The sequence below is a fragment of the Antedon mediterranea genome, chromosome 6 (assembly GCF_964355755.1).
Source record: "Antedon mediterranea chromosome 6, ecAntMedi1.1, whole genome shotgun sequence".
In the NCBI taxonomy this organism is placed as follows: domain Eukaryota; kingdom Metazoa; phylum Echinodermata; class Crinoidea; order Comatulida; family Antedonidae; genus Antedon; species Antedon mediterranea.
This window is the reverse complement of record NC_092675.1, coordinates 10211856-10223079: the sequence shown is the minus strand read 5'-3', so window position 1 is coordinate 10223079 and position 11224 is coordinate 10211856. Positions and strand designations below refer to the sequence as shown.

At 34.0% G+C, this 11224-nt stretch overlaps 1 protein-coding gene across 2 annotated transcripts; it reads right to left on the bottom strand.

Moving 5' to 3' along the window:
- Positions 1–102: 102 nt before the first annotated feature.
- Positions 103–3355, bottom strand: LOC140051505 (cell adhesion molecule 3-like). Of its 2 annotated transcripts, none has more exons than XM_072096745.1 (2): positions 3248–3355; positions 103–2427 (listed from the first exon to the last, which is right to left on the bottom strand). In XM_072096745.1, the coding sequence occupies exon 2, from the start codon at positions 2301–2303 to the stop codon at positions 1008–1010; it is 1296 nt and encodes a 431-aa protein (XP_071952846.1). In that variant the 5' UTR covers positions 2304–2427; positions 3248–3355; the 3' UTR covers positions 103–1007. The 2 variants fall into 2 exon arrangements, with proteins under 2 accessions (XP_071952846.1, XP_071952847.1); XM_072096746.1 differs by lacking the exon at positions 3248–3355 and adding an exon at positions 2551–2616.
- Between the last annotated feature and the right edge of the window lie 7869 nt (positions 3356–11224).

Here is an 11224-nt window from a genome sequence, read left to right as displayed (position 1 = left end):
TTCTATTATATACAGTAGGAATTGAAATTAAAAATTAGATAATGATACATTGGTCTAATCTGTGCGTAGGTTAATAAAGCCCAAATATTTCTCCATTATACACAACATAAATCCCATAAGTCAATGAACATGCGTTAGCAATAACAATCATGTTTATTATGCAAGTTACTACCTAAATTGACATAGTTGATATGCTTTTACTCCCCTCTTTTTGTTATGTTATATTATAATATAAGAATATAAAGCGACACATTTGTAATATAAATCTTAGAAAGTGGGTAAAGTTTCATAATGACTAAGCTTCATGTAACTTAGAATGTATGAGCAATATTTCTCATTCGTTTATAAGGTTTTTTACTAATAATTCTAGATTTATACCTGTTTAGTACCTTGTATATTCGAATATTTTAATTTTATTATAATGGTACAATGTGTATTTGTTTATATTGATAATATTAATATAACGCTTTCGTTAACTTCTAATACGATTGTCGTGCGAAACTTAAATATTCTTGTATAACGTATAGGCCTATGATTAAATTAGAATTGTGTTTAGTGGAAGAGAATTTTCTTGTATAAATTGAACCTAACAACAAAATGATGATAAGAAAGAATAATCGATTCTAGTACGTTTACAGATAATTCATTATTGATGTTTTGGAGGTATTGCTATTTTGCTAATATTCGTAGAGTAACAATCAATAATACTAATAATTATTTATGATTACTTAAATGACACATAGTTTAGAGCTTAATAAAGGCAGGTTGATCATTGGATGATTTACATTGCCACAATCAAACTGTTAAATCTTGATCAAAGAGAGACGATTGAAGAATTGTATCTAAAAGACTCCTCTAATTTACTTCAATTATGTACAGTTTCTACGTATACAATTATATAAATAGATAAAAACATTCATTAATTTAAATTTCATCTTTTTATTTTGTTGACTTTTCGTTTAAGTGGTTACCATTGATAAATGAATGAATTTAGTTTAATGTTGGTATCAAATTCTTTCCAAGTTTTCGATCGATTCAGTTAGTGTAACATAAACACCGTTGTTACCTTTCCGTTTCATTTCCACCCTCGAGCTTACGTTTGATACATCAGTCTTTGCGGCGCTCTTTCTTAGCTTTTGTATCTTCATAATTAGGAATACAATGGCTATCAAAGATAAAATAATGAGAATGACCAATACACAAATAGTCGGAACTGATATGGTTCGACACACATCTATAATCTTAGTTGTACTACCTCGACAATGAGATGAGGATAGCATGATGGTAGCATTTGTTCGTCCTTCTCCTTCTGAGTTTCTAGCTGAACATTCAACGACTAGTTCGGCGCTATAATAATCCGTTCTCTGTAGTATTAGACTGTCAGTTTCACTCATAATATCTAACTTTTTAAAGTAGACTTGTGGTGACGTCTGATTGCCCAAGAACACCACCCACTTATACGTGAATGTTGACGGGTTTCCAATAGCTACACATTTTAATTCGACATTGGCGGTTGTCATTTGCACTGATATTGTTATCAATGGTCGGTAGAGAATGTACAATGGACCTATTGAACAGTTTTTTGGTTTAGACCACAGTGGATGTGATACAGAGCAAGTAAATGAAGCTCCGTCGTGGTAATTGTAAATTACTTCTTTATGAGACACAATGTATTCGTCGCCGATCAATACCACATTTGTATCGTTAATGACTTGGCTATTAGCGTTCATCCACGATACGTTTGCTGGTGGATACGATATTCCCGTTTTGCAAACGATCGACAACATCTCGATTTCTGTAAACTGTAATTTATTTTCAAGCGGAAAGCACACAGGATACTTATTGGATGGAGGATACAGAACTGTAAGAAATGCTGACGCATTTGTGCTCGAACCTCGAAAAACAGAACATGAATATATTCCGTTATCTTCGGGAATGACTGATGTTATCTGAAGATTGTATTCACCATTTGTCTCGTTACCTACAATTGAAAATCTGTTCATTTTCTCCTCTCTGACAATCTGCCGATTATGGCTGATGGTTGGATGTGAGCTTGTCTCTTCCCAAATAACAGCTTGGCCTGATGTTTCATCTAAACCATCAGCTCTACACGAGAGTATCACAGTATCTCCTTCGATAACTGTAATGCTTTGTGGTCCCTGAACTATTACGCCGGATTGTACATAAACAATTGCAAGTGTCATGGCTGCAAAAACCAACTTCATTTTTATCACGAACGTCGATGAATGTCCTATACGAATCCTACGTCTGTTCTGTTGCTGTATAGCTTTACTTATAGCCATATCTGTATAAACACTTATTTAGAAATAATACACCCAGATATCAAATTAGAGCGACATGTTTAATTTCAGCATGTTGACTTTGACACGCAGTTTGGAACAGTCTCTATCATAACTTCGTTAGCGTCTGAAACCCAGAATAAAACAATCATTGTTTTAAAATTCAAATAATGTTATTAATATGTATTTTGCATATGTATAACCCTTATATTTCACAGCATAAAGCATAATTATAGTGATTATAGTTTACCTTACGCCACAAATATGTTGGTGTTTAGAACTACGCATTTGGATTTTAGTAGTCTGAAACCAAAATGGGAGGGATATTATAAAGCCAAATGTATACTTGTTATGTGTCATCACACCAAACACTTTCTAGTTAGTGATGGCGAGGTAGTATGTGGCCTACTGTAATTACGGTATGGAATGAATAATTACTTCATAAATCTATAATATGTAAGGAAGCACCACAACGTTAATAATCGTGATACGGACGATCATACATCACTACTAACTACGTAAATTATTCATCGCTCAGTACCCTTGCTCTTAAAATAATATTTTAAAGCTCTGCCTGTATGTGAAAAGAAATATGATGTGCTCATAACCATATGGACAGGATTGCGTCAATTCACTACCATATTTGGGTACGTCACACTTTTTTTTGTTAAACTAGTTTGATAGTGTAGATAAGATGTAGGCCAACGCAAGGAAGAACATTGTAAGAAACATGGAATCCCCTCTATCTAAGTCCTAATTCGAACGTGGACTGTAAGATAGATACAGATAGATTTATGTTTGACTTGGAATGATACGATCTTATCATTTTCGTAATCATTAAATATTCATAACATAAACAATCCAACATAAGATGATAAGCTCCTTTCGTTTATTTCACAACTTTAAATAATTTGTAAAATATTAAAGAATATTTTATAATTACTCACCTAGCCAGACATAATCTGAAAGCTCAACTAAATAAATACTGCAGTCACTGGTGAACACAGTTCAGAAGAAGAGAAATTTAAATATTACGCATAGGTACGAGACAGACGCTTTAATATTGAATTTTACAAATTATTGTTTGTCGAAAATTATACGCATGGTGTGAAATGGGCTTTACGAAACAAAAGGCATTAGACGCGCGTGGCTGGCTGGTTCACAAGACCCTTTTGTTGCTAGTCAAATCACATGGACAATGATACTGGTTACAAAGCAACTGTGGTATATCTGAGCATGAGTATGGTACAGCTAGTACGTCCAAGGATCAAAGGACTTATATGTGGCTGCGCCCCTTAACGGACACATGCGCCGCGGAGAGTTTGAACAGCCACTATCGAGATCGGGAAGCATATTTTTTTCCTATTTATTAGATTAAGGCAGAAACTATAGAGGCCGTGCATATATCATAAATATTCATGAGTCATGCCTGAACTCATTTATTTATTTTTATTTATTTACCAGATTTCTATAGCGCCCTTTTCATGAAAACTCATGCTCAAAGGCGCTTCACATCATAAAGACAAACATCATAAGCAATAATTACAAAAGTAACCTCAAATTATTCGAAATAAGATTTTCTTAAACTAAGTTATAAATATTCTTACTGTACATTAATTAAAATCGCATAAAATAGAAAAATAAAATGAACGATATACAAAATAGGTCGGAATTTCTTAAACTACGATTACAAAAATACAATTTATTTACATATTAATTATTATTTAATTTATTTATTTATTTATTTATTTATTTAATTTATTTTTTTTAATTTTAATTAAATTGATTAAAAATATTATTGCACAGTAATTGACCAAACAAATTGCAGTAGAAAAATACAAGATTACAAAAATAGGCATCAATATACTATATTCAAATTGAAATCAATCATTGTTGTAGTATGACACAAATAAGTGTGTTTTAAGTTCCCCCATAAAAATGTTCAAGGAAGAAGCACTGCGGAGCTGGTATGGAAGAGCATTCCATAGAGTCGGCGCGGCCTTCATGAAACACCTTTCACCATACGATTTAGTTTTAACTCTAGGAACACATAAAGTAAAAGAATCCTGTGATCGTAATGGCCTATTTGGTTGATAAACCTTCAGCATATCATTGATGTAAGTCGGCTCCTGATCATGCAATGCCTTGAAGGTGTGTACAAGTAACTTATACTTTATGCGTGCCTGCACCGGTAGCCAATGGAGCTCCTTTAAAATAGGTGTAATGTGCTCATATTTACAGGTTTTCGTAATTATTCGCGCTGCCGTATTCTGGACTTTTTGTAATTTATCAATAGTTGTAGTTGTAGTTGTATCAATGATTTCGTGGCATCATATGTTAGATGACGTCGGATATGAGAGATATTACGTAAGTGCATATAACACTGCCTCGAGATCGATTGTACATGTGAATCCATAGTAAGATGTTTGTCGAATATTACTCCGAGGTCTCTCACAGTCGACGTTGGTTTTAGAACTATGTTTCCGACATTCACGTCCAAATTTATACTGGTCTTAGTGTACCGTGACGAAAAGAGTATCACTTCCGTTTTTCCTTCATTTAATTTCAGTATGTTTTGGGTCATCCATACCTTGACATCTGAAACACATTTTTCCATCGAAATTAGAGCAGATTGTATTTCTGACTTGTCATTTGGGCGAAAAGAAACGTACATTTGCGTATCATCCGCATACAACTGGTAGCCGAGTCCATGTCGCCGAACGATGTCTCCAATGGGCTTTGTGTACATCGAATAAAACTTCGGTCCAAGGACCGATCCTTGCGGTACTCCATATTTAAGGGGAAGTGGATTCGAACGCGCATTATTAATGAAAACTGATTGATAACGATCCTTCAGATAAGATGAAATCCATGCTAGGGCATTTCCACGTACTCCAAAATGATGATAAAGCCGTTGAAGTAGTGTCTGATGGTCGATCGTATCAAAGGCGGCTGAAAGGTCAAGTAGTATAAGCGCAGAAGCGTAACCCTTGTCTAGAGACGTGATAATGTCACTTTAGACCTTCAGAAGGGCAGTCTCCGTTGAGTGAAATTTCCTGCATGCCGACTGATTGCACTCATGAACGCCATTAATTACAATGTGTTCTTCTAGGCTTGCGTCAACAACTTTTTCAAGGATTTTGGACATGAATGGTAAGTTAGATACAGGTCTATAGTTCTTAAGAGTTTCCGGATCTAGGTTACGTTTCTTTATGAGAGGTTTAAGAAGCGCATGTTTAAAATCGCGTGGAACGTAACCCGTCTGTAGTGATGCATTGACGATAGCTGTTATCAAAGGCAGAAGTTCCTCAAGGCACTCCTTCAGGAGCCATGTCGGTAGAGGATCTAATTCACATGACTTACTCTTTGATTTTAGGATGATTGTTCGCACTTCGTCATGAAGTCATACTTGCAAAGCACACTGTCTGATGCACGTTCGCAGTGCAGATCGGAGTTACTGTACTCTTTTTTTCTCTCGATGTTTTAGTTAAAGACACTAGACCTGCAATTTTTTAGGTTTTGTAAACATTTTGCATATTTTATAACTTTAAGAACATTAAACCTTAAATGTGCGTTATATTAAGGTTAATTATGATAAAAAGAGAAAAACAATGCACTACCTAAGTAGCTCGAAAGTTCTCTCTTAGACGTTTAGGCCCAGCTTAGTTGGGCTTAGTTTAGGCCCGTTTAGGCCCAGCTTAGTTGGGCTTAGTTTAGGCCCGTTTAGGCCCAGCTTAGTTGGGCTTAGTTTAGGCCCGTTTAGGCCCAGCTTAGTTGGGCTTAGTTTTGTAAGCCTAGCTGGTAAGGTAAAATACAAACATCGTGAATTAATTTACTTGCCTTTTTTAGCAGAATCCGTTAATATGTAGGCCTAGCTATGGTATAATTAATCCTGTATCACATTTGATTCTGAGGTTATTCGTGATTTTTAGTCGCGTGGAAGCGACTCTATAGTTCACTATGTCGGTCGGTCGGTCTGTCTGTCGGTCCGGTATCACTATGCGTTTTATCGCTTTCTGACCTTATCTTGATATCAGTTTAATCTAGCTAAGTCTATTGTTCACAGTATATTCCTTATGGCCAGGAATCGATGTGGTTATGTTTTCACGGTGCGCAATAAAAAATTACGCGGTCAACGCACGATTTAACGAAATCACGTTTGTAATCATATCTTCACAACCATGAATCACAATTAAATAAAATTTGGTACTCATAAATTTCAGGGCATAAATCATCATATGGCAATACAATAACGTGCGTAGCGCATGTAACGCATGCGTACACGCGCTTAAAATTTTCAAAATTTATTTTCGATGAAATAAGAGTACGTTTCAGGCAATTTTAAGCGTTTACAAAATTGACATGAGTGCGCAGATTTTTGCGCGCGCACTGCACGTTAAATGTTATTGCGCACTCTTTTGCCCGATTTCTGTTTTCTTGACTTACTTTTCAACTCGAAATTACGTTATAAGAGCACGTCAAAAGTGACAGGCTACGCACGTGTAAATTAAAAAAATATAACTGTTTTTAAACATTTCAACATTTTTAAACATGTTCAGTAATTTCGGTCAGTTGGTAGGTTGGTCGGTCGGTCGGTAAACACTAAGCACGCGACTGCAGCCATCTATATGGCCTTGTTAATTAATTCATTTAATATGTATATGTTATAACGTTTTATTTATTTTGTTTTAGTTGAGGAGCCAGAAAGGGTTTACGTGAACCCTCTAGCAAACTATGTTAACAATGTTTTTTTGCTTCCTTATATCAATACAAATCAATTTTTTGCTGTTGGCCGAAAACAAATTGGGATGCTTGGTCAGTACAGCGGCCAAAAGGTCAATACGGTCAAAGTTAGAACTGTGCATAACTTGGTAACTACTAGGTGTATTGGAATATTTTTTGTGCCAAACTACTCAGAAGACCCATATTTCTATTCACTCTAATGGAAAACTTTTGTCAAAAGTGGACTATGGCGCGCCAAGCTGTCATTTATTCGGAAATAAAGATATCTTAGTTTAAAACTAAGATATCTTAGTTTTAAACTAAGATATCTCTATTAATAGAGATATCTCTATTTAAAACTAAGATATCTCTATTAAAAACTAAGATATCTCTATTAAAAACTAAGATATCTTAGTTTTTAATAGAGATATCTCTATTAATAGAGATATCTCTATTAATAGAGATATCTCTATTAATAGAGATATCTCTGGTTTGCGGTCAATGCCTAGAAAATTGTTTATAAAATACGTGTTATTCCAAGCACAGTCAGTGGGGAGGAGTAGAAGATGTAGATGAAGATAATTGTTATCTCCATGTTTGTTATACGAAAAATAAATTTAAGCGTGAACACGTCGATACTCATTGCAATGAACCCGACTATCGTCCTTTTGAACCGTCCTTATTTTGTACAATATACTATTAATCGGAAAGATATCTTAGTTTTAAATAGAGATATCTCTATTTAAAACTAAGATATCTCTATTTAAAACTAAGATATCTCTATTAAAAACTAAGATATCTCTATTTCTTGAATAAATGACAGCTTGGCGCGCCATAGTGGACAGAACCCCCTTTTCTGACCACTGGTCAAGAAATTGGCCATATGAATATTTCATTAACCACTTGTCAGAAAGTGATAATTGTGGTCTTAGTTTTTAATAGAGATATCTTAGTTTTTAATAGAGATATCTTAGTTTTAAATAGAGATATCTCTATTTAAAACTAAGATATCTCTATTAATAGAGATATCTCTATTTAAAACTAAAATATCTCTATTTAAAACTAAGATATCTCTATTAAAAACTAAGATATCTCTATTTCTTGAATAAATGACAGCTTGGCGCGCCATAGTGGACAGAACCCCCTTTTCTGACCACTGGTCAAGAAATTGGCCATATGAATATTTACCACTTGTCAGAAAGTGATAATTGTGGTCTCAAATTACTCGCAAAGTATATGTTTATATTTGTTCTAATGTAATAAAAATCATAAACTGTCAATAAACCCTTAATTTTGACCTTTGACATTAGCCGGCACAAACATTTTTGGCTTAGAGCACACTTTTCATATCTCAGAAATTGTTAGGCAGATATGGTCGTAGTTGGTGTCAAAATACTCAGAAGATACATATTTCTATTCACTTTAATGGTAAACTTTTGCCAAAAATGACCGTGAAACTTTATTTTTGACCATTGGTCAAGAAAATGGCCATATCAATATCTCAGCTACCACTAGTCAGAAAGTTATAATTTTAGTCTCAAATTACTCGCAATATATATAATTATTTTTGCTCTAATACAACAGAAATACACAAAATGTTAAAAAAACACCTTATTTTGACATTTAACCTATAGCTAGTACAAACATTTTTGTGTGGAGCACACTTACATTTTTAAAAACAAGCGAATATTGTCTTGCTTAATATCAAAATATCATTGACTGTTGTTTGAGTATGGTATATACTATGAATACTTTGTATCGGAAGTCCTAAGTAGGAAATTCTATTAATTTTAATGAATAACATCACAGTTAAATCTCTCATCACCAAGATCATTATTAATATTTAGTATTATAATTACAGATCTAAACTATATCAGTGTTTAACAATTTTAAAAAATTCAGGTAAATGAATGACAAATGCTATACAGTATACTGTTACATATTTTAAAACCATAGTTGAACAATAAAAACAAATCAAAGTAACCGTAGTATGACTATATTATAGATATTGTTTATTTACCTGTCCTCCTTTTTGTTGGAATCACTAACTTATAATAATGTATAGCTAATACTAATTAAGAAGCTTACCATGTTTGTTATGACATTGCACGGTAGACCTTAAACATCATTCATATGTGATTTTAATTAAAACTAAAAATTAATAATTTAATTCTAAAGAACTTAGGTTTGTTTTGTTCAGATGTTCCAATGTTTCCTTCCATTCCAATAAGCTGTTTGATGCAACAAACTTAGTTATATTGAATCTTTTTAATACAAATTAGCTTTTTTTTTGTTAAGTCAATGGGCCTTATTTAGTTCCTTGTTGTAATTTGGTACCCCTGTATTTTTAAGATATTTAATAACTGAATGTTTTGTATGTTTTCTTAATTCATGGTACGATATTTAATTTTAATAGGATGTTTCTATTTTTATAGAAATTTTAACTAATTGTTATATATTTGTAATGCAATTTATTTCAGTCCTTTACTGTCGTTTTTTAATTGGCTGTATTTTTAATATACCAAATAAATAAAAAAAAAAAAAAAAAATGTAAATTAGTTGCATAGTAATCTTTATTCACAAACCTATATTTAGGATACTAGTTTTAATTAAAATCACATGCGCACTGATGTAGTATGATGGTTCATTCATTTACTTGCTTCTTAAATTATTAGTAAATCCAACAAAAATGTCCTTTAGGTTTATAATAACATAGTCATACTACTGTAGTAACGGTTTTATTTGATTTGTCTTTAGATTTTCATAATTTTACACACAAGCAAGAAAGAAAGTGGGTATAGTTTTAAAGTGAAATATTGCAAGAGTTTAAATTTGGTATTATAGCATAATGAGTTGGGAAGTCTATGTGTGTGGAGACGGCGTGACTTTCCCTATCCATAAATTAAAAGTAGACAGTACAAACAACAACATTATTGTTAGAGAATTGAGAAGTTTGATACGATTGTATCAACTAAAAGGTCCATGTTTTCATTTCTTACCTCAGCCCCAACCATGATGGAACTGAGGTGGTGCAGACGACCCCTTCCCTCAATCACCCCTACCATTGAAATTGGCACGACCTATGTGTATATTTCAGATTCAAATATCTTTTTAAGGTTTTATACAATTGACTCCAAGCTGGAACTTTGATACGATTTTTACATAACTTAATTTCTGGTCAACTATAGGTCCATATTATCAAAACATCCTTACTCAATCCGAACACGATGGGGGGGGGGGGGGGGTTCTGAGGTTGAGAACTCCCTCCTAATCGCCATCTCTTCCACTGAAAACCATCATCCACAGAGCAGGTGTATTTGAAATTTAATAGACACATACACATTAATCGTAATTGGTAGGTCTATGAAAGGCTTTCAAATTCGAACCCCTCTATAAAAACTAGTTTACGGGCCTGGAGTAGCCTACCGTATGGTGTATCGTGGGCAACACGTTTCAATTTATCATGTGATATCTGAAAAGAAAGGCTCCACTTTTTCTTGTTATTTTTTTAAAACATATTCATTCCTAGTATTTTCAGACCAAAACTATCACTTTGATTGATTTATTGAAATATATATTTATACTGGGTAACCTCTTCAGTCGAAGACTGGTCTCCCAGAGGGCCCAGTTGGTGATCAGTGGCTGTGATGTACTAATACACCGGGGTAACCCCTACTCGTTTCGAAAGGTGTACAGGTTCTTTAAAGGGCACACGAGCTAGATGTGTACACTGGACCTACGGTTTATAGTACTTATCCGAGAAAACTCGTTCTACCACCAGAACCATGGAGTGAGTGAGCCTCGAACCCCTGCCGATGTTATGGCTACGTAATTACGGTTCCACTGTCTTAACCGCTCGGCCACTCACTCATTTTTTGACCTGGCTGCTAAATATTTCCATGATATGTCTTTTGGCACTTGTTCATTAGAGTGATATCAATATGAGTGTATTTTGATATTAAGCAAAGACAACATTCTGACTAGTGGTTGCTGAGATATTGATATTTTTGCAAAAGTTTTCCATTCGAGTGAATAGAAATATGGGTCTTCTGAGTAGTTTGGTACAAAAAATATTCCAATACACCTAGTAGTTACCAAGTTACGCACAGTTCTAACTTTGACCATATTGACCTTTTAGCCGCTGTACTGACCAAGCATCCCAATTTTGTTTCGGCCAAGAGCAAAAAATTGATTTGTATTGA